Source organism: Athene noctua, chromosome 3 (genome assembly GCF_965140245.1).
Source record: "Athene noctua chromosome 3, bAthNoc1.hap1.1, whole genome shotgun sequence".
In the NCBI taxonomy this organism is placed as follows: domain Eukaryota; kingdom Metazoa; phylum Chordata; class Aves; order Strigiformes; family Strigidae; genus Athene; species Athene noctua.
This window is the reverse complement of record NC_134039.1, coordinates 54,169,491-54,194,540: the sequence shown is the minus strand read 5'-3', so window position 1 is coordinate 54,194,540 and position 25,050 is coordinate 54,169,491. Positions and strand designations below refer to the sequence as shown.

The window sequence follows — 25,050 nt, the reverse complement described above, 5'->3', positions numbered from 1 at the left end:
TGTGTTCCTTTTTCAGCACTGAGAATACCTTTAACAATCCCAACACAGTTTAAAAGTAATCATTATTTCTCTGCTTTCTGAAAAGATACTACATTCCTTTTGTGTATTTTTTGATGGGTATTTTTACATTTTAATTATAATTTGAAGTGTTAAAAAGTAGACTATCTGAATGCTCTTAAAGAACACAATCTGACAGAAGAAATCATTTGCTGACTTTTTCAAAGTAATGCATTTGTTATTCAGAGTAGCAAGTGACTGCAAAAGAGTCTGGAGATTTTTTCTCTGTTGAAATGGAACCTCCTTCCACTGAGTACGTTCCATGTACAGTCTTTATTCTGGAAGTAAGAGCAGTATCATTTTTTTCTAAAGGAGATTGGGCAAACTGTGACTATGCTGGCACCTCAAGTGCAGAATTGCACAAGAAATGTGAACAAATAGAAGGATTTCTAAATTGATGTTGATTATGTTCTCAGCGTGGTTGTAGCTTCAGTATAAAAGGGTAATTTAAAACAATTAATGATGTTGCCCATAAATCTGGCAAAGGACTAGGAACTGAGCAGAAAATTCTTTTAGATGTGTGATCCCCTGTAGTATGATAAAGGAAATACTGTAAAAAGCCATGAGAAGGTTTTTCGGAAGTGGTTCATGAATTTTTTCAATTTGTTTTCTGTTACCAGTTTTCATTTTCAAATTAATATTTCTGGAAACTATGCAAAACTTGTTTTGTGCAGAATTGTTCTCATTCTCTACTTAGAATGAAAATACAGTCATGTAGTAGCTGTGTTTGCTATGAGTGCAGAGCAGAAAAGGCCATGAAAAGGAAGTTTCAAGTTCCCATTTACTTATTCTGAAACTACAGCTTCTCTGTGCCGGTCACTGTAAGGAAGTGAAATGGATTGAAACCACTCTGAGCTGTCTGTACATCACAGCTCTGAATCAACTGGAAAAGCAGCACTGTGTCAGCAGCATGGAGATGGATTTTCGTTTAATTAGGCTCTTTGCTTTGGCAAGAGGAAGCAGGCAGCTGTCTCAGCAGTGGCCTGTGTGCCTCCCGCCCATCACTGGGGACCTCCCAGTGTCAGATGGTTCTACTCTGTGGCTTATGTGCCTGAGTGTGAGAGAGTGGTGGAAGACAGAGGGTAAACATCAGGGCTTAAACTCATACCCTTCAATTTTATTTGAACTGATTGGTTCATTTTTACTAGATTCTGCACGATGTAGACAGCAACAGAGATTTCTGAAAGATGTGCTTATGCTACTTATGCTTACTCTAGTTAATGTTTGCTCTTGATCTAGAACATATTGTGTAAAGTGAAAACATTTCCCAACAGTCAAGTGACAAAACACTCCCATTATATATCTCACATTCACTCAGCCTTCTCCACAAGAAGATGCTTCCTCAGTAATCACCAAGTGGAAGTTAAATAGAGAAAACAGCAACCTCCCAAATTATTCATTAGTAATATGCTATTGAAACAAATTATTGTCACAAATGTTTCTAATTTTTTCACTCCCTCACCTGCAGTAGAATCACCCTAACACTATGGCCTCACTGCAAGTGTTGCCTGTACATTTGTTGACATACTTCTGTCATTCATTAGCTCACCAAATGTAATTAAAAGCATTAGTGAGAAAGGGAAAGGCAGGTAGAAGTGGCATATGTGTTGTTATTCATGGACACCAGCTTTTTTCTGAAGAGCAAGAACCTCAAAACTACAGTTGTCAGAACACAAACGATGGCCTTCTAGTATGTCAAAACAGACTACACAGAAGAAGCTGCATTGACAGTTTACAAATCTAACTGTGAGTTTCTGAGGGCATCATGATACAAATAAACATGATTCCATGCCCAAGAGTAATAGTTAATGGCCCATGCAGAAAGCTGTCTGCATCTTATGGTGCATGAATACATGCAAGTCTTACCAAGAAAATTGTTAAATGGAGATGTTGAAAGAAGACAGGCCTGAAATTAAATTAGATCAGTAGAAACCTTTGTCTTGTGAACATGCCTTGCATGGAACTTCATGTCTTGGGAACTGACATTTGATTTTCTTTAAATACATGCCTAAGCTGGTAGCATGCTCCACAGCAGGTACTCTGGTAAGCTTCCTGTCTGCAAAGTCCAGAAGAACTGTCTTTAGAGACATAATTACTCCTTGTTGATGTATCTGGAACTGTAGGCAATCTAGCCAGATCAACATTTATGTTGTATTAAGCCAAATCAAACCAGATTTTTTCCCAGTTTTTCATTGTTGCTTATAGTGACCTTCAGAGCTCTACGTACTTTATGAGATCAGTCAGTTGAACTTGTCTGTGACTTGCAGGCACGTTTAGACATTAACATTTTGCTAAGGTTAAGACAGTCTCAGAAAATGAATCACACCTTAATTACTATGTGCCACCATTTGGTGTAAAGTTTAATATATGCTAAAACAAAGACTCCTGTGTTTATGTGATGTGACTATACAGCTGGGAGCCTAGAACCAGTACGTTGCTGTACTTTGGATGTAAACGGGGAAATGCTCACATTCCTACAATATTCCAAGATATTATGGATCCACCCTAACTTAAAAACTATAACTTACATTTTGCATAAAAATTCCCTTTCACTGTGAACACATTTTGAACCTTCTATCCTTTCCATCAAGGTAGTGGAGGCTACATATATGCTAATCACCTGTTGGCTCAATTATTTCTTCAGTGCTCTGCTTTATAGCTAGGTGTACAAGATTCATAGGCTGAAAGAAATTTTGAAAGAGTGTGAGTCTGTAGCTACGGGAGATGGATAGTCCTGAAGGCGGATTCTTGGCTAGGCACTAGGTGTGCTTTTTGCATTAAAATGAATGGGTAAAGCCTATAACACCAGTTAAAGCACTTAAAAGCACTGGTTATACTTAAGGACCTGAGACTGAAAACGGGCATTCCCATTTGATTGCTTTAAGCAGTAGTCTACTGTGGAAAAGTAAAACAACACATCTTTGGCATTGTTCCCTAGAGAGCTCTGCATTTTTAATCTCAAAAATACAGAAACACGTCCTGTGGAAACCTGAGTCAAGCACCAGGCAAGTACCTCTGTATCTGTTACTTACATTGGCTGACTCTGCTCACCAAATTGGAAAACTCTTTTGTGATATGACTTGTCCATTACCTACAGTCTTTTTCTTGCTCCCCTCCAGAACCTGCCTAAGGAATCTGGATTCTGTAAGTCTGTTTGATTTAGCCTGCTGAAGGCAAAAGCCTAATTTTTAGGCATAGGATGTGTGCATAAGGCCCTCATCCCTTATAAGCCATCACGTATTTCATTAACTGAGTTAATGACACTTCGATCAGAAACCCTAAGAAATGTAGGAAACTAGGTTGGGATTCATGTTACCAGACTTCCAGTGTCAGCAGTGTGAACATCTGAGCAGGTCCTGTTTTAAAGTGATGAGAAATAGGTACATCTTTACAACAGAAACTATTTTGAAATCAATTGCGCCCAAGAAAAGACTTTTTCTTTTTGCTGACCGTAAAAAGAATCTACATTGGTCTAGATGAGTGTGGCATATGTGCACCAAACATGGCATGACTTCTGTCTCTGGCCTTTTACCAAAACCACTAAGCTTCCTAAATGCATAAAGCAAGCTCTCCTGCCGTGTCAGCCTAAGATGGAACTGAGTTGAATGCCTTAAATAAGAATCATGGTCACGCTTTGTCTGTAATATGTGATACTACCCAGACCTCTGCTTCAGCATTTGTAACACTAATAAGGAAACAGTAAAGCAAGAATAAAAAGTCATCTGAAATATGGTGTCAGTAGTTGTATAAACAGCAAATGCTTGTCATATGACAATGAATATGTTTTGTAGCACATATACAGTGATTTGTATGCACAGTAGGGTTTTGAAACATATCAGGAAATTAGATGGTACAGCTTAGAATTTTTTTGCAGAAGCCCTACTTCAATTGTACAATTGTTCCTAAACAGTTTTTTATATTTATGAAGTGCCAAGGAATTTCCAGTTAAAAGAAAATTATTGTTATTTTTTGGTTTAGATTTTTTTTAAAACTCAAATTTTATTCAGGAATTATTTCTGCTGGTATTGAAATGCAAAGTGTAATTTCCAGAATAACTTGAATAGACCTAAAATAATTGCAGATCAGATTTTTCCCTAACTCACCTTTTGATATCTAAAGGATTTTTCACCACAAATTGATTGTGGGCTAGACACTGGCTTTATGGAGCATTCTGTCCTAACTCAATTTGAAACTCGCAGGGGTGATTCTCCTAAAGTTGAGCCTAAATTGTATGTGCTTTTATTTTTTCTTGTCTTGTAGCTGAGTTTTTATCCCTTCATGGATTGTAACTGTAGCATAAACTGCTATGATAATATTCAAAACCCTAATCAAGATCTGCTGTCTGAAAAAGAAGAGGCTTTCTGCTTCTTCAATGGGCGGAGAAATAAATTTACATGGATCACTCAGTGTTTGTACAAAAGAAGTTCTTTAACTGGTTTTGGTGGGAATTCAGATGTAAGACAGTGCATGTGTGCAAATGCTGTGGATCAGGAGAATAATAGCTCATAAGAGCAACACTCTGGAAACATTTTATTGGTGGGAAATGTGCAGATGCACAAAATAATATTGGGAGCTGTTGCAGAAGCAACAAAAGTGAACCATAATATTATTTATCATTCGTATTGATAACTAAACTCTGACAGCAAATTAATGTTGTTTTTCAGGATTTACTTATTGTTAAAACAATATGTGTTGGTAAGACAAGAACAATGTGCCAGCTCTGGTTAAAATGAGAAAACAGTTAAAGAATAGATTGAAGGGGCCATATTTTGCCTTTCTGATGGCTGTTGCTTTGAAAATGCAAATAAGAAAATAATTTCTTACAATTAAATTGAAGGAGAAATTACCTAAAACAAGTTTGTTTGTTTTCAGGGTAGGAATGAAACTACATTAGAAATGTTTGAAAATGTAGAAAGCAGACAAAACTACTTTAAAATCTAGCAGTGTATTTACAGCTGACTATTAATACTTAGCTTGAAGAATATCATACCCCTAGAGATCAGTCAGCCAAAGTACAAATACTTGTTGCATTTGTTTTCAAACATTTACACATTTTGCATATTCCAAAATGCAGCAGAGTGGATTAAAAAAAAAAGAACAGTTATTTCTGAAAGATGTGTAACAAAGTTTGCTCAACTGCCAAAACAATTTCATAATTAAAGGAGATTTTTCATATTATCATTGTGTAAGCTATGAAAGTATTGAGGTATTATTCACAGGAGACAGTTTTCTCCCTAACATCCAGATGTAAGAAGCATAAAAGCATTTTCCATACAGGTTACTTTTGTACGTCAAGTGAACAGCTCTGCAGTTCTTAATTATTGCAAAGAAGATTAAGACAAAAATGATGGATAGATGTTTTTAATGCCTAATTAATAGATGTTTCCCTGGTTTAGTATCTGATTACCATGATGTAGTATAGTACTCGAAGACTGAGATATTATAAAGGATGATGGGAAGCAGCTGAGGAAACTGGGGTTGTTTAGTCTGGAGAAGAGGAGGCTGAGGGGAGACCTCATCGCCCTCTACAGCTCCCTGAAAGGAGGTTGCAGAGAGCTGGGGATGAGCCTCTTTAACCAAGTAACAAGTGATAGGACAAGAGGGAATGGCCTCAAGTTGCACCAGGGAAGGTTTAGACTGAATATTAGGAAGCATTTCTTTACAGAACGGGTTGTTGGGTGTTGGAATGGGCTGCCCAGGGCAGTGGTGGAGTCCCCATCCCTGGAGGGGTTGAAGAGTCAGGTTGACCCAGTGCTGAGGGATATGGTGGAGTTGAGAACAGTCAGTGTGAGGTTAGTGATTGGACTAGATGATCTTCAAAGGTCTTTTCCAACCAAGATGATTCTGTATAGTTAGTGGGACACCTATATATAGCTCTTACCTGTAGTAGTTTGTGGAATGCCTGTATATAGCTCTTACCTAAAAGCACATAACAACAAAGCAATGGGAGTGTATGCACTCAGTGGTATACATTAGCTCTCATTGACTTCACACTCTGATTTCAGGAATCATAATTACTTTAACCTGATTTAGCCCCACTCACTAGAAAAAAAGTGTACTTTTGATAAACACATAAGCAGTGCTGAGTCTTTGCAAAAGGTATCAATGGGTTCTTTTTTGATGAAGAACGTGGTGCTGCATAAAATCAAGCAACATGCATGTACCTGCCCTGGGATACTGCCCTTGGACCTGCCCTAACACTGTGGCATCCTTAAATTTTTTCAAAACTTTTAGAATTTATGATATTCATTTTTATCAGTTAGATTCCTCAGCTGCAAGACTGAAAATAACATTTCTTCTGTAAAGAGTTTAGGGAGAATGGAAAAGTGCTACTTATGAACTATTTAAAGGCTGAGTTTCAAATTAAATTAATTTAGTGATACTTATGAAGAGGTTTATGGTTTAAAATAAGATATTTTGAAATTGTAAAATGATAAAAATAGAAAAAAATTAACACTTATAATACTTGAGTCACATACTTGACAGTTGTAGATATACGTATTTTGCCAAATGCAGAGTTATTCAGGCTACTCCACTTTCCAGCAAGAGCACCATAATGTGTTGTCCTCCTGGCTGACTAGTTGCATATGAACTTCTTTACTGATACAAGATGTTGGAGTCCTACAATCCATTAGACCTTTTACTGCTCATTACTGCATCAAAATAATAAAAAAATATTTCAGAGTTCACCATTTCTTGTGCTTTTCTTGTGGATCTTGGATTCTACTTTCTGTTAAATTCTGGAGGGCTGCTCTTACCCTGTTTCAGTGTTTTATCCAAGTGTGAATAAGCAATGAATATCCTTCACTGGCAGTTGTTCTCCACTTAATGAATGTTACAGCATAGATAAAGTGTCTGGAGAGCTTGTCCAGAGTCCATTTCTTTTTCAGGATACAGTTTCTGCGGTGGCTTATCTGGAGAATTGTTACTACAAAATGGTTTGATGTAGTTTTATACTTCTAGGTTTCTAAAATGCAATTTGGCAGGTGAAACAGCTTGGCCAACAGCCCATGCATTAGTTTACCAGGAATGATCTGTTTGCACTCTGCAGATGACAGCATAGTTCCTTCTAGTGAAGAATTTGGAAGATACTTTGAAGGCATAACCAAAGTATTCGGTCATTTTTTTTCTTTTTTTTTTAAAGAAAGTTTCACTTGCAGTTAGTTTATTAATAGAAAAGATACTTAGCCTTACCTGAAACTCCTGTTGCAGACATTGCCTCTGCTGAGAAGGATCCTGTGATGTACAGCGTAGCATTGTTTGACATGATGGCCTAGGGAGAAGAGATCTAAAGTATGTGCAGATTATCCTGAGCAATACGCTCAAAGAACAACTACATGGAAGGAACAAATGATCCTTAAGGTGTCTTACTGCTCCACTTAGTGTATCTTAGATAGCTTAGGTATCTTACTGTTTTGCTGGGGTTTTGTTTTTTTGAAGGTTTTATGATTTTGCTGTCTGCACTTATTATCTGTGTAAGTTACTTTGAATATGACTTTAAATCTCAGGTTCTTTCTTCTATGTGATATTACATAATTTTTCAAATTATTTTAGTATATCAAATGGAACAATATAATTTTCTGTAACAAAAAAGGGGAATCATAACATTTTGCTATTAATTTAATGATAGCAATATTCCTTTTTAAAAGCATTAGAAGTTATCTTCATAGTTAACATAAAGTGAATAATATGAATAGTTAATAAAGTCATATTTTTATACAGCAAAGTGAAATTTAAGATTCTGTAATATACACAAGGCATATTAATTTTTACTGAAAATATTTGCCGTGGTATTTGTTTAACTTAAAAAGTCAATGTGTATAATGCAGCTTTGGTTCTGAACTTTAATACCATGTAACCGTTTCTCTCATGAGCCAATAAATAAAATGAAAGCCTATACAGTCATTCTATATAGGGGCCATTCCTTTCTGAAGTGAAGCACTGTAATCAATTGATTGAAGTATATTGCATCTCTTAGTTCAAGAAAAAAATGCATTGCTTAATTATATTTTAAGTGGCTTTTCCTGTTTTACCTTTATTTTGTAAGATGCACGCATACAGAGAATTATTGAAGTTATTCCCGGGCATCATCAGCAGTGTTTTCAAATATATTCTAGTAAAATAGAGAGAAATGCTTGCTGGCCAGAAATTTAATTGTGAAATACAAAGAGGGAGAAAAAAATACACACTCACACATCTCTTTATACTAAGTTGTGCAAATTAAATTAAAATTTATACTTTTTTTCCGGAAGCATCATACCAAGAGCAGCAATGAGTTTTTGATGTTCCTATCTAAAACTTATTTGCACTATGACAGTGTTGAGTGCTTCTCTCCTATGAGCCGTTTTCCACAGCGACTGTCCTTGAAACCAGAAAATGAATTTGATTTCTCTAATGCAAAAGGTAATTGGATTTCTCTTTATGGAATGCATCCCTTTAATGACTGTCTCTGCTTCAGCCAATTTAGCTTCCACGGACCTGACATTGATCTGGTGATATAACTTTAAACAAATGCCAAAGCTGGGAGATGAAAGACCAACTGTCTGGTATCAGAAAGAACATTTCCTTCCTCATATTGCCATTTTCCTCAGAAAATGTCTCCTTCTTGAATGTCATTCTTATGAAATGTGCTACTCTAATAATTGGTCATAGAGCAGCAGATTGCATCCTTCTACTAAATACAATAAGTATTACCTAGACAGTGTCTGGCAGAAAATATTTTGAAAATAGAATAAAAACTCTTGAAATATCTGTTCGTCTTGACAAATATTCATTACTATATAGACTCTTCCTAAGAGGAAACAGTATTTTTAAAGTAATCGATTAAATCTTTACAGAAGTCTTGTTCAGCATTAAATATTTATGGAAATATTTATTTAGATAATAGGGATCTTAAAAAAGTGCCATAGCATCTGAGAAAAGGCTTACCTACATAAAACGATAAGTAAAGATGGTATTTTGAGACACAGTCTCTTATTTATTCAGGCTAGACTTAATGAAATAATAAAATCCTATAATATGGTTTTCTATTTATTTAACATATTCATTATCCTTTGGACCCAGCCCTTCAGGCTGATATGCTGAGTACTTTTAACCCCAAATGGACTTGGAATCAAAATTTAGAAGTTGAATGTAGTTCACATGTAGTTTTAATTTAATCATGGGCCATGTGTTCTTTTTGATAAACACTGTTAATATTGTTGATTGAAAGTGGTAGCTCACACTCTGGATGATAAACTGGATTATAGAAACTCTGTATATTAAAATAAAACTGGTGGAAAATAAAACCAAGAAATCTTGACTTCAATTTGAAGTTATTTTATTCTGAAATCTTATTAAGAGTTATTTTCAGACTAATCAAAACAGTGAATGATTTTCCACTGTGTACTGATACCAATGAAAGATAGTAAGAATTTGTTATACTTATCTGTATTTTGAAGCAGGTGCTCACCCCTATTTCCTTTATCTGTTCAATTATTTCTTAATCTTTATGTGTGGGTATGTTTTCCATGCTTCTGGATCTCTTGCACAAAGGAATTGATGAGTTTACTGTAATGTAATTTTTGGTGCTTTTTAGTACAGTTAACTTGAAGTAAATGGATATGAAAACAGTTTCCCAAAGGTGCAAGTGCCTGAGGAGTGTTCACCTCCCTCATTTAGCTGAAAGTCATTTTTAATACTTTTGTGTTCCACCCAGAAGTAGTGTATGCATATGAGTCTCTGGACAGGAAACGGATGGTCTCTTTAGATAGGAATTATGAAAATGAGAATAAATATTTCATACTTTATAAATTTCGTGCAAGTTTTAAGGGATTTTTGTGTGTCTATTCCCAAGTGTGCTTTTCTTACTGATAACAGAAGCGAAAGGAGTTTATAAATGGCATATAGTGCTTAATTCACAGGCTTGCACTCCCTGACTGCAATTCTGATTTCAAAAGTGGGAATTTTGCTGATGCTGCTGTCAGGGAAGTGGGACCCCTCTCCTAGCCTGGACCAGAAAGCTTTGTAGCCATCAGGGAATATAGTTTTATATACTGTAGATTGCTGTAACATTTAGACTAGTTCCTCTTCTTAACTTTGGTTCTCCACAGGTTTCCTTGTTTCTCAAGGAGTTGTGTGCACTTCTAGGGGCAGCATATGTAGGCCAATAATCTTTATCTTGATTACAGATAACACTAGAGATACTGTTTTTCTACCGTCTAACTAATATAATTATCAGAACCGAAGCAGACATGTCATACGTAAAAGAAAGTGTTTATAAAGTCCGTGTTAGTACTTTCTTTTGTGACACCAGTTTAACTGTATATTATTTCTTCTTTCCGTGTAGGTCACTGATATGATGCTTCAGGACAAACCCTACCCAGACTGGGGGAAGTCTGCCAGAGCATTCTGGAAGAAAGGAAACATAAGGATAATTTTATTCTGGTAGGAAAACAGAAAAATCAAATTATTGTAAATGAACCTTTTATAGAACATCCAAAAATGTATCTTCTATTTGTCTGTGGCTCTAAGAAATATAAACAGAATATGTGGTTGGAAAAAATTAAACTTGGTCTAGCAAAAAATTAATTACAAAAGCTGTACATGAGTGAACAATTCCTAATCAAAATAATTGGTGTAAACATATAATCCTAAAATGAATTTATAATGTTTCTTTTATCTTTGATGCTGTTTATAACTGAATTGTAAAATTTTTGCTGTATATGATAATATTTAGATGTCCCATTGTGAGTCCTTGTAATTAAGGTAAGTAGATATGTAAGTGCCCTTTTGTGACCTTGAAATTAATTATAGCTATTTTGAAATAACACATGAATCAGATTTCAAATGGTGAGTCAGACTCAGATTATTAAGAAAAATATTTCAAAATCAGTGGGAAAAATTATGAGGGGAAGGTGTTAATTTGACCCCAAATGTAGCCTCTTCCAGGTAAATTGTAACTGTTAAAACAGAAAACAAATTGTAGCAGGAAAAATGGAATATGGAAAATGTATAGTCTAGGAGGCACTCTGAAGATGTTATAGCTGAAGATGAAAGAAATGGGGGTTTTTCAGCTACATCAGAAGCAGAAAACATCATTAAAATATCAGCAGACCTGCTGTTTTTTAATAAGTAGATTTAGAAGGAATTATTACAGAGAAGTAGAAAGATTTATTTACATGGATTCTGGATGGAAAATGCAATGAAATATCAATAATTTTAAAGGAGTAAAAATGAGATGTTATATTAAATTGAGGCAATTAAAGGAAATAGAAATTTAAAGACTAAAAAGAAAGCAAAATCAGATGGTTGATTGGCTACAAACAAGGTCTGTAAGGAACTGAACGGGCTGAGCTGATGTAAATTTTACTAGCACTTAATTGCCTTTTGAAAAACTGAATGTTAAAGTTTGGCTATTGTTTCGGTTTTGTTGCTTTTTTTCAACAAACTATAATTATCCTACTGTCCTGTAAGTGAGTTCAGTATTAGCTAAATGGATTGGATATATCATCAATAATAGAATTATGAGCAGAACTCTAGATCAGATTTTGCTAAAAGAAGCTAGGGTAGCTTTGCTGAAAGAAAACCACCTCTGATCTGTTAGAACTCTTTGAACATGTCATCAAAATAATGGATGAGGAAGAAATGCTTGATCTAATTTATTTGGACTTTCAAAAAGCTTTTGACAAAGTTCCTTATTGAAGGCAGTTAAGAAAACTAGTAAGCCCCATGGAGTGTGCTGAACATTTAGGAATCATCTCAGAAACGTCCAGTTAAAAGTATAAAATAAAATAATAATTTTATTCTACATTGATAAGACAGGGGAGTCCCATTATTTTATGTTAGAAGTATTCATTATTTATATACATCATGTATATTAGTGACATGATAAAATTTAAAGATGTTGTGAATAATTTGACAAATTATATCATGGAAGAGGGATCTTAGAAAGCTAGATGAAAAAAATAAAATGATTGAAAAGTCTGAGTTATGGAGGGGTGGGGTTCAAACAGCTCCTTGTCATCATTGTGGCATGTGGAGAGGAAGATTCTGTCTTGGTGTGCTGGGGTGGGCAAAAATGTAATGCAAATGAATAAAAAAATGCTCAGATAGGTACCAAGTGGGCTAGCAGTGATCACAGTGTCATTTGGTTAAGTCAGCAAAAGCTCAGTCTAGAACATTATTGATTTTTTTACCCTTGTCTGAAGTATAGCCTTGTCTGAAAGACTGGAAAGGAGATTAATTAAGAGTAAGAAAAAACTTAATTACACCAAAAGACCGGAAGAATGGAAAAAAAGGATTAAAAGCAAAGTGACATGATAGGGAGATTTTTAATTTATATGCCAGACAGGGAGAACAATAAAAGACTATTAAAAGTACTTAAATATTATTGTGAGAGATGTTTTGACTTCTTGGAGTCCACAATGTTATAAATCCATATTTTCTTCTAAATAATCTCCACATTAACAAAACCTTCCAAAAGTTTAACGTCAAGATAAACTAATACATTTTCTTTTCATGCATGATTCTTATACTAAAGAGTATGCTTAATGGGGATTTAAAAACCTAAAGGGTGACATAAATGCTTTTATTTTTAGCTTTAAGCAGCGAAATAAAATAGCCCTGGGCAACAGTCTACATTCTGTACAGACATTATTTAGATAGTCCACGTTAGACATCAGTAAAAGTAGACTATTATTTTTTCCCTAATAAGTAGGAAAAATAGAAGGGGGAGTTAAAGAACTGATAATGTTATGCACAATAGTGTGGAGTATTTGTATTTCTTTTATTGGTGCTCAAGCAGTGTGATGTGAGCAGTCTCATTTCTGAAATGTCCTAAATGAAGCATTCTCAATAGTATGTCCTACGCAGATATTGGTATACCAAAATCCATTAATTCAGGACATTTCCTAGTGGCACACCTGTTTAGCAGAGATAGCATAATAGAGTGCGCTGTATTTTAACTATTCCAAATATAGATGTGATGCACAGTTTAAAGTGGCTGATGAAATGAAAATTTTAGATACACACTGGGCTTGTTTTTCCGTTAATGTCATTTTTATCTTCAGGATTACTTTGTAAAAAAAGAAAACGTCTATAAACATAGCAAAGGCAGATGGATTGTTATGGGGATGAAGGTGCCATCCGCTTGTTTACGACAGTTGATCATGTGACTGCTTTGTGTTTCTCACTTGTAAATGTTTTTAGCTCTCCAGTGCAACTAATTAGCAAAGGTTTTGGTTGAGCTTATCATCTCTTGGTTTAAATCATTCCCTGGAAATATTGTTAGCAACTGTTTGTTGGTTGCTCCTGAGCGTTCTGTCTGACTTTTGAATGTCTTCACAATATAATTTTCCACAAACAACTGAGCTAGCTCAAAAATGTCTATTCGCTATTTGTGTTCCTTCTACTTTTTTTACAGTGAGTTGTCTTTTTTTTTTTTTTTTTTATAAAAAGGTCTCCATTTCGATCATTTCCAGCTCTGTTCATGGCTAATGCCACAATTCAGAGGCACCTTTGTGTAACACTGTTATGGACTGTGTTGTATTGCATAGGATACAATGCAAACACAAACACACTTTATTACAGATTTAAGAAAACATATTGTGAAGATGGCTTTTAGGAAGTAGTGAAGTATCTGGAACCCTGGTGGAATTACTGGGATGGTGCAGACATGTTTGTTGATTACAAAAGAAAGATACCCACAGGGAGTAAAATATCCACACCACCTGGAAATCAGATGAGGCTGCAGTAGAGAGACAACTATCTCCGGTGGTCTGTGGCTATCGTCACTGTTGCGAAGTTACAAGCATGAATTGAAACAGGCTGATTTATGTTTTTTTGATATGTTGATAATGTGGCTGTTTTGGGAGAGACAAATTATATATGACATGAGAGTACTGGCATTTGAAAGAAGCAACAGGAAAAAAAAAGGTTGTTAAATTAAGCCAAATAAAGATCTTGGACAAGACTGACAACAAGCCAATAGCAGTTGCTAGTGATAAGTTAAATAAATAAGACAATATAGAACAGTAGATATTTTTAAAGTGGGATATTAGAGAAAGCAGAAATAGAAATACAGTGTGAAAAGACTGATTATTTTGCAAGTAAGTTTTTATTCCCCTGTAACACAGACTAAGTCCAATGTACACCAAAGGTGTCTTTATAATGTCCTTATAAAAATAAGGAAACCACTTGTTGAGACAGAGGAAAGACAAAGACATTAAAAATGAACTACAATTGGAAGAGAATAATGTTAAGAGAATTAATGAAAAATTATTTAAAACTAATTTAGTAAATAGTTATGGGATGATTGCTTTTATAGCATTTATAGTATTTTTCCAAGAAACCTGTGCAATATTCAGCTTTCCAGACAGTTTGCAGAGGGCATGATGCTCTTACACATCTGCACAGGAGCGAGGTCTCACAAGCAGTACATACATACAGGTGACATTATTAAAGGCAGTGCACACTAACACCACAGGATATGCTCAGGCTATATAGTCGTCGCCAGTGTCACCAAGGCCTGTGGTTAACCTCTGCCTAGTTTGTGCCTGAAATCACCATCCCCTCATTACGATGTCTTCCAAAGTGGCCCACCACATCTTGTGAAGAATCGAGCATGGTAGTTAGAATAAAATCATGAGAACATTTCTGGGTTATGTGCAGTCTGGTTAATAGAGGAAAGACCCAAATATTCTCTTTTGACAAACTGTTCCAATATTAATTATCCTCAAAACTTTCCTAACAGAGGATGGGGGGGGATTATACTGAACAAGACTTAAAGAGTTTTTCATGTGAACTTTTAGCTGTAGGGAAAAACAAAACACCAACGAAAAGAAACAAGTTTACTGGGAGAGAGGAAAAAAGCTGCTGAGATCTGTGTTACCAGGGAAGAGAAGATTGATATTTGAAGGTAGATTATCAAAATGGAGGAGTGTAGAGCTAACAGTAGATTATGCAGCTGAATATTGATTGAAGGCAGGGTGACAGAATAATATATACAAGATGAACATTTGAATATGCAAGTAGCAGACTGGAATCCATTTCCTTGGTGTCCCTGGCTAGACATTCGTTGTACATGTACACAGTGATCAGTCTTCATTGGTGCAATAATGTGTCTTTGTCTTAGGACTCTTACCTGAAATAACACAAAGCGCATACCAACATGGAGAAGAAATAAAGTAATATGGAGAATTGTAAATTTGTCATTCTGTTTGTTTGCTGTGTTTGACTTTGCAAACTAAACAGTCTTATCTTAGTATGTATTTCCATAAGCTCACTCCAGCTTTCTTTATAAAAAATAAAACTAACATGCTCTGAAGTGTATGTTAGTAATCACACTACTTTGATTCAGCAAGTAATACAGGTTTAAAAGCTTTTATTCAAGTTAATTGTTCAGAATTGCTACAGAGCACTAATTCATGTACATATATTTATAGAGGATTGTGTTAAACATAGGTTTGTGTAGGATTCTTAATTGGGCAGTATTTTGTACCTTGGAAGTAGAAGAAGCTTCCTTATGAGATAGATAGCCATGTCTCCCACACAGAAATAAAACATAGTTTCTTTAAGAGATTATTAACCTATTTGAGTGTTTGGTTTAATAAGTTATATTTCCATATTCTGTGCTTTCATAGTCAAGATGATAAATGCATAATGGACAGTTACGTTCTTTTCACACATATTAATGTAGTTCATACATTTGTTTAAATAGACAGCTTCTTAAAACATCCATTCTTTTCATTATAGGCTGCTGAGAAAAAGTAATTAGACATTACAGATTTGTCAACCAAAATTATATATTAACCCAAACAAAACAAACCTTTCATTAAGTTTGAGTAAAGGTTTTTGTGATGCAGTCCCACAAATACAACCACATGAAAGAACAAAATAATTATATCTGTAATAAACATATATAGAGATACACATACATTAGTATTCTCTCCCTATTTTGGAGGGTTTAAATTTCATCGGTTCATTCTTTCATATTTAACTATTTTATCTTGGAATCATCTAGAAGGTGAAGCAGATTTCCTGGTAAATAGTATAAATACTATAAAAGAACATAAAAATATTTGACAATATTATTGCTCTCAGTATATCTTTTATTATGCTGTAACAGAAGTGAATAACTTCAATTTGGATAAGCAAGACAATAAATAAGTTCCTTCCTATTTCCTTTTTGTCTCAATGGAAAATATTCAGTAAGGTCCTCCATAGAGGTTTTATATTGAGTAATCTGTCTCCTAATCTGGTCAGACATTGTTAAATATATTCTGAGAGGATAAACTGTCCACAAACAGCCATTGTTATATTTAGTCTGGCAGTCAAGAAGTATGATTACTATTTGTCAAGAGATGACTAAAATATTTTTGATAGCATTTATTTAATTTCTGTGCTGGGTATTATTGGTAAACTATGCTGTGAGATTGCAGTTGGTTTACATGAAAAAAGGTTGAAAATAAATCATCATGATTCTGACAACTGGACTTTCTTTCATACAAATGGATGGTTGTCTGAAAAAAGTTTTCTACCTATTTTTAGTTTTCATTTAACCATCCTATACTATATTTGAAAATATTGTATATATATGATAATATTGTATTATCTACAATATTCATACCTGAGTTTTTCATTCAAACCTGCTTGATCCTGTACAAACTCTGGTTCATGTCCTAAGGAATATTTTTCCATTTCGATAGCAAAGTGCTTTTACAGTGTCTAGTATGGAAAAGTAACAGTGGTCAAAACTCACCAGAATGGTTGAAGCTTGACAACCACCTGAGTCCAGCCCATTTTTGGGACCTCATTCTCTGAGGCCTTCCCGTGACTCCTCAGTGCATGAAGACCACAATGTCAGTAATTGGGTGTTCTCCTATCAATTTGCTCTCCTCAGTGAGCACTGTTTTCAGCTGGAAGCATTAGTCAGTCCTCCTCTAAGATGCTACTGCATCCCCACTGATTACTGGTACAAGCAATCACTCCAGTCCCTGGCAGAACACATCTGTTGTTTTCCTTCTTCCCTCCCTCCCTCCCTCCCTCCCTCCCTCCCTCCCTCCCTCCCTCCAACACAGCAAGAGCCCAAAATGCTGCCCGTGTGTGCAGAATCAAGAGGGAAAGGGCAAAGCAGAGACTCTTAAGCCAGCTGTGGTGTGGTTGGCTTCCAAGATAGCATTCACCGCTATAACATCATGGCCTGTCTCAGCCTTTCCCTGGCTTTTCTAGGGAAAGCCAACGAGATAGGAGCATCTTGGGAAATGCAGTCAATCCACAGGCCACCCATGTGGACACATGGATCATGTTATTCATGGACTTGTTGTTGGGATTCTAGAGGACTTACTGTGAGAGAATGGACATGTGAGCAATCCTGCATGAGAACAAGACTGATAAGAGCCTCAGCCAAGCAAGAATGTGATAAGGATGTGACCCTGAATGAGGGGGGAGAAACTCGACGAGACAAACAATCCCCGGAAGGGGTTGGGATGGAAGAGAAAGCTACACAAGGCAGGAAGCCTGGCAAGGCTGATGTGGCACTTTTTATCCAATCATAAGAAGGTTTAAAGCACGGGCTAAGTTAACTGTCCAGTCTTGAGGACTTGTACTGCATGTTACTCACGTGTGAGGGAGAACATTATAAAAGGGCTTTCTTAGCTGTAATAAACGGGCATTGCTTGATCACATTGGTCGTGTGCGTGCTCAGCTCTCCCGCAGACTTGTAATGCACTGCATGAGAGGTAGATGCTTTGCATGACATTACTTATATACGAGCAGAGAGAACATATCCATATGTGAGGGAGTGCATGTGAAAGTCTCCCATCTGTCTCACCTTTCATGAGAAAAAATTCTTATCTTGCCTTTGCCAGTCTATACTTGGAAAGGCTGTATCATGCATTTTTCCCTGCTATATCTGTGATAGGAAGAATAGTGAGACAAATCATTCCTTATCTCACTTTTCTTCTCAGAAGGAAAAGCATTCAAGGGAGACAAAATCAAGTTTAGGAAGCTCTGCCATCTCAGATTTTTAAAAAAGTACTGTAATTGTGAAATCACTTTAGCATGAAGATCAGGTTTGTTGTTTGTCTTGTTCAAGTTACATAAAGTGGTTTCATCCTATTTTTTTTGTTCTGATGGAGACTCCTACAGATCAAACAAAAACATATGTTGCTTCCTACTTGTATTTGCGTGAATAAGAGAAGGGTTGACAGAGGGTAAGAGTGAGTGTAGCGTGGCAGCTTTCCTTTCATATGAAGTAGGACACACATGTGCGCAGCCACACCCTTGAGACAGCAATAGAGGGAAGGAAGCAAGCTCCTAACACAGCATTCCCCTGGCAAGGTCTAGTATGGAAGCATTTAATATCCTGAGGTGTAAAATAAGATACATAGAGCAATCTGGCTGAAAGATAGTTATACTGAAGGGAGAAAAGGATCATCCATTAACTACAGTGAGGTTTTGGATTGGGCCCATAGATTTGAGTTTCACCTTTGTTTTGGCTTTAAATTCCTTGAATTGCTGTAGTACTTATATATTTTATAGCCTACCTTTTCAGTTCCTCAGCCTGTTTAAGCTTTTGGAGTTATATTTGGTATCTGCTTGCAATTCAATAGCTGATAGCCTGTTAGAAAAAAGGCTGGTTTTATTCCTACATAATTGCTAGATTCCTAAGTATAGCCCTCATAATTGGATGGATATGACAACCCATTTTCACCTCATTTAAAAAGTACATTTTATTCTATCCCTGTTAGTGAGCAAGAGGTATATCACGAACAATTACTAAAAATATTTTATCCAGTGTGTAGCTTTAATAAAACTTCTTAAAGTGCAGTGTCTGCAGTGTTTCAGTAATAACAGTACTTCCAACTGAAAATACACAAAATCACATTTTATGCCAAAAACTGAAAAGCTCTAATTCTTAGATTAAAATTTTCCTTAGCAGGTTTCAAAAGTTCTTTTGTTTGAAATTGGCAGTTGCAATCCTCATTTCAGGCACAGGGACAGTGTAGAAGGGATGTTGAAGCAAGTCCTCTTTTAGCACCTTCTCTCTGCTTTCCACAGAGTTTTTTTCCGAGCCGTAGACACCTCTGCCTTCATTCAGGGCCTGTGGAAAATTTTTGAGGAGAAGAGCAGAATCACAGATGTGGTTGCTTGTTCTGTCAGTGCCCTCTTTCTGCTTTAGTGCTTTCCTTTCCTTCCTCTTTGATGGTATAAATCCATTTGCTATAAGCAAAATCATCTTTTTCTATCATTAGATTTACAGCTAGCCTAGGCCTCATTCTAGGTCCACACTAAAAGTAAGATGAGTGCAGCTGTCACATAATAGACATTATGTGATCGTGTAGGCAGAAAAAAATGCTGAAAGTTAAATTGTAACAATATATTATTATTGGATAATTGTGACAGCCACCCCAAGACAGAAGTTCCAAGTATTGCAATCAGTTCAACATGCACACTGTGGACTATTATTCATACAGCAGAAGGATACAGTTTAGATTATCAGGGTCGAAATTCACTGTCTCGCATTCTTACTTCAGTATGCAGAGGCCTGGCAAAATCATAGCCCAAAATGAGGTCACTTTGACTCAAACTCAAGTCTCTTTGGGGAAGCTTTAAAGAATCCATCACACAAAGATATGCTGCATAGAGAAGATGCAGCCTCAGCCAGTGGTTTTGTGGAAGACATGGAATCTGAAAGCCCACAGAGTTCAATGGAGATCAGAAAATGAGTGCTTCGTCTTTGTGCTCACAGCCAGAGTTCATAGACTTTGTCATGGCTGGATTCCAAAAATCAATTCAGTTTTGTAAAATATATGTGATGATTAAAGCAATTAAATTATTTCCCTTCCTGGAATGCTGGAGTACTTTTTAAAAATTATATTTCTCCATAATGGCATGTTTAAATTTGTGCTTTAGAATTTGCTGGTGTATTTAGCTGAAGTCCTGACTCATCTTCTTTCTCATATTCCCATATTTCCCATTCACATTCTGGACTGGAAAGCCCATAGGAATACACAAAACTAGAAACTTTTTTTATCATGACAAAGACTGCAAGAAATGCTGATCATAGCAAATGTTCTTTGGCTTTCAGATCCATGTGAAGAAGCCATTCTGAAACTGATTTATGCCCTGTGAAAATCAGTTTGGAGACTATCTGGTTTTAGGGCCTGTTGATTTCGTGTGTAACTGTAAGCACTACCACAGTGAAACTGTTCCACCGATGATAATGGGATTATTTAACAGTGGGGACTGAGAATGCTCTCCCTGGGGAAACTTTGGATGAGTTTATTAGTCTTCCACTTATTTCAGGAGAATGTAGCAGTTGTCATCCATTGAGCATCTGATTAAAAAAAGTTTTATTCCTCTTCGTTTCTCAGTAGTCCTTGATGACATGACTTCACTTGTGTCTTGGGCATCAAGAGAATTTTGCAAATAGAATTTAGCAAAACTTTCCACCCTATCAACCTATTCTGCTGGTGCAAAAAAGGCAAACAAACAGTAATACAGCAACAATGGTTCCAATGAAATAACAACTTGAGGTTCAGAGCACTGCATAGGACTAGAATGTGGCTGTACTGATGCTGAGTTACTTTCTAACTGATGATCCTTTAAAAGAAGAAAAAAAGAGCTTGTTACATCTCAATTCAGTTATTTAGGGCTAACAGAAAAATTATGAGACTGTCTTTTGCAAAGACTGGACTTAAAGGTGTAGCAGGAAATTATTATTTAAATGCTGCCTGACTTCATCCCCTATCCCATTCTGTCCCTTTCTGTCCCCTTCAGATTCTTACACCCCACGGCCACTATCAGAATAGAGCCATTTCAATATAAATGAAAACTTCAAACTAGCATTTCAGGATGTGCTTAACACAACTATAAATATGAGTGTATATATGATTAATTAGTCCTTGTATAAAACCTCCATTTAGATGTAAGGAGCATTCGTTTTGTTTCTTACTTGCTTTTCTACTTTAAAAAAAAATCAATAGGGTTGTAAAATTGAAAGAATTTGCTGACAGCTATCTTAATCAAGACTTTCAACATTAAAGTATTTTTTTTTAGACTGGATAACATAATGAGAAGATTGTGGCTATCTTTTTATTTTAAATAATTGCAGGTTTTCTGCCTGACAGTAGAAAAAGCAATGCCTAAAACAAAGAGTAGATTAAATTGTCAATGCAATCACAAAAAAAAGTTGTTAGCAAAAGGTGCCCTGCAGGGTTCTTGGTTTCCTAATGTATATTTTCATACTTCAGTATCTTTTCTGGAATTTTCTTTAACAACAACAAAAAAAATTATGTTTGCAGTTAAGTCCTTACAATAACAGATACCAGTTAAATTTCAGACCACGCATATTTGAGATACTTTGTCTAGCAGGGAGTTATGCAGATGAACCCAATTAATTTGTAATACTGACTAATCAGAGAAGAGCTTCAGTAAACAGTGTGTAAGCAAAGATACTATTAATACAGTACTAAACTTTTCCATCTTTTCAGAATCTTTATCTACTGAAATGAATGATCTTTTCCTTGAAGAAGAAACACCTTGACAGTGCAGTTTACTGTTTGCTTTGTATTCCTGATTGTGTTGGTACATTGGTGAGCGCAGTGCTGGATTTCATTGGAATGGGCATCAGCCCTTCTTGTCTGTGATGACTGAAGGGGTAAGGCAAAGCCAGTGACAACAGCTGGAAAAAAAAGTCTATTCAGCCTTGAGAAAGGCCCATAGTTTTGGAAGCTTTATTCCTCATACTTTGGTTCGCTGCTTCCCCATTTCTTTTTTATACACTTTAACAGAATTCACTAGTTCTGCCATAGAATTATTTGAATTTAGGTTCATTAAGTAAATATCCTACAATTGGAAAGGTAGAGGACAAAGGCCAAGGAATTGTCAAAATATTACATTAAAATGGAGGAGGTTTTAATTTCAGCTTCATGACTTGCTATGGCAGTTTTAGTTTATTCAAAGATATCCTGAAAATAAAAAGAAGAAGATATTTCTTATTTTAAAGACACTACATAAGGCTTTGTCCCAGTGCTGAACAAACATTCTCTTTGAGACTGTGTTAGCTCCAGTGCAGGCTCCTGGGCCTTTCTGCTTTTTCATACATTGGGGAACTGCATGACATGTAAAATGCACAGGTTATTTTTCTCTTTTTCTTTTCTTTCTTGTTCTGCTTGGTTGCTTACATTTCATTTACATGGGTTAGTTTTAATTTTTATGTCAATTTATACATAATTGTTGGAACTTTGAATAATGAAGTGCCCTAAGCTTTCTCTACTATAAACTGAAACAGAAAATAAATTTAGAACTCTTAGTAAATTGATTTCCTTTAAACAACCACCCATGGCCATTGTTTCAAAACAAACAGCTATTAAAAATGCACACATTTGGGCCCTCTGTTGTGCCAGCATTGTGCAGACCAAGCACAAGTGAAGCTCTGCCCTCTGCCCCAAGAAGGTTACTGTTTGGAATTCCTACTTTAAAAAGAAACATGGCACAGAGATGTGCTAAATCTCTCATCTACAAATGCATATTTACTGCTCAAAAAAGCAGCATATCAGTAGAAAATGGCCTTTGATACATGCTCAACTTCCAGTTATATGCATCCTTTGACCTGACCTCGTTTACTGAATATTCAAGGCCCATTGGCATAGCTAAGAAAACATAGTTCTTGGGCAATGAAATAAGGGCATGTTTTCAACGACAGTAAACAAGCTGGTTATATCCTATTTGACTTTTAAATGATATATTGAGTTGAAAGAGTTGGAATTTAGGTGGGAGACAATCATCTTTAAATTGAATAAATTTCATATGAAGAATGTGAAAGAAGACAGCACATGCAACGACAATGTCATTTTTAGCGCATTAGTTATCAGGATGAAACTTCTTTCCAAAGGAGGCCCAGATTTCTTGTTTAAGCTTCTCTGCAGTATTCTGTCACATGAAGTCTAACATACTCATGCTTCTAAACTTTATAAATAAAGTATAATATAAATTTAAGTGTTTCCCGGGGATTCTTCTTATATAAGCTTGACCAAGCTGCATGAACATACCTCTGTTACAAGGAAGTGTATTATGAATGTAGCCATTTTTCATTCAAACTGTGATACAACTGGGTTTAGTTTTGATGTCTTAAATACTAAGAAGCCAGGCAGTGCTTATGGACATCTTCAGGATTGTTTCCTCAGGGTGGCTTACTGAAGATTTGAGCTGCTGCAATTTAATCATACCTATCTTCAATAACATGAACAAGAAAAGTTTTGATTCGTAGTAGACTAATTTATACTTTACAACATTATCTTGGTTGGAATAAGACATTAAAAACATTTAGCTATTCCCCTTGTGTGCAGCTGAATTGATAAAATTATCTGAACTTCTTTAGGCTTATTTTTATGGCATGTAAAAAATTTATACTTTCTCCCAAAGCAAATTAGTTTACACGTTGCAAGCACAGATGAAAGCATTTGGTATGTGATAATAATATTTTAAAGAAAGATTGTGCTGTGTTTCAGAAAGGTAGAGCTTTGTACTTAGAATTAAACTTCTGTTTAAAGTGTTGTTTAGCAGAGTTTTTCAACCCATTGTGTAATTTCCAGCTCTTCCTACCTGAAATGTTTCTGTGAAGCAGTATTTTGGTCTCTTCAGTTGGAAGTACCACTTTCTTCTTGTGCCACAAGATATTTCAGTGACTACAATATATTTTGGCTGGTTTCAAGAAGCATACACTCTCTTTTAATCTATACACAACCTCAATTAGTGTTCAGGTCAGTAAGAGGGAAGACATTTATGGAATCAATCATTTTGGGTTAAGGAGTACACATACTGCAAGTGTACTAATGGAATGGAAATAATGCCTGGAACATCTCCAGAACAGTCACAGTCTCAATGGAGCAATTAAATATGTATGAAGAATGTTTGCAGTGAAGTTCAAATACATCAGCCTGAGGCTTATATTTTTGGTTTAATTTATTCACAGCCTCTCTGTGTACTGCTGCTCGATGGTCCAAAACCACTTCTGCACACTTTCTCGTGCATCGTCTGTGTATCCACTGACTGACAGATACAGTGACAGTTGTTATTTTTAATCACCATCTCAGGAGCAAGGATTAGACTCTGTAGTAGAAAAGTGCAGTGTTAGTATTCAGGTTAACAGTATTTATTCATTAATAGATTTGACATCATTCATGGTATGGGAGGTAGTCTTCAGAATTAATTCAGACAGTGTTTGAGTATTTAGCAAAACCTTTTAGCCTGAATGTGCTGGCATTATTAGGTCTTCAAATTAGAGTATTACATGATATGGCCTGTAATCCATATCTTCCTATCACTGCTTTTATCCTTCAAGAAAGAGATGCTTGTACTATAGCTAGAGGACTTTTCATAAGTAAGTACAAGCTTTTTCATATCATTATGAATGCTGGAGCTCTTTAAAAAGTTAGTGCTTATGTTTCCTGATAATTACTGGGTTTTGCAAAATGTATAAAAGAAAACATGCTGTTTTCAGGGTCAGTAATTCTTTGCTCTCTCTACTATTTTCAGTAATAAATAAAACCAGACTTTGGGGCTTTGTAAAGAGAGTTTGTTTCCTTTGACGGGTCTCAGTTCTACAGTTTGTCACTGATCAGAGAGCACCAGCATATTAGCTAGTTCATCTGTTATCAATTCATACACTATGAGTAAGTGGGATTGTCATATAACCAAGCTTAGAGCTATTGGCAAAGCAACTGAGCAAAGACAGCCTTTTAAAAGGATTACTGGTAATGCAGTTACTTGTGGAAGATATATGGATATCTCCTGTATGAAAACACCAGCATCTTAATATGTTCTTTAGTCAATAACATTAGTAGAATGAGAGCTTGTGTTCCAGTAATGGCATACAAAGCTGGTGGATAATGGCATGGTGAAGCAAAGGCATTTGTGTAAATAAATTAAGCTAAAGCCACAAACGTGATTTTGTTTCTTTAACTAGTTTCAAGGCTGTTATTGAAGCCAAACTTACTTTAACTGACACTA

At 35.8% G+C, this 25,050-nt stretch overlaps 1 protein-coding gene across 2 annotated transcripts in view; it reads left to right on the top strand.

Moving 5' to 3' along the window:
- The window catches only part of TMEM117 (transmembrane protein 117), a 225,654-nt gene that overhangs the window by 136,626 nt on the left and 63,978 nt on the right, over positions 1 to 25,050 (top strand). For both annotated transcript variants that reach the window (XM_074901536.1, XM_074901537.1), the window contains exon 5: positions 10,385 to 10,482. In XM_074901536.1, coding sequence (XP_074757637.1) covers positions 10,385 to 10,482 — 98 coding nt within the window. The remainder of the gene's footprint in view (positions 1 to 10,384; positions 10,483 to 25,050) is intronic.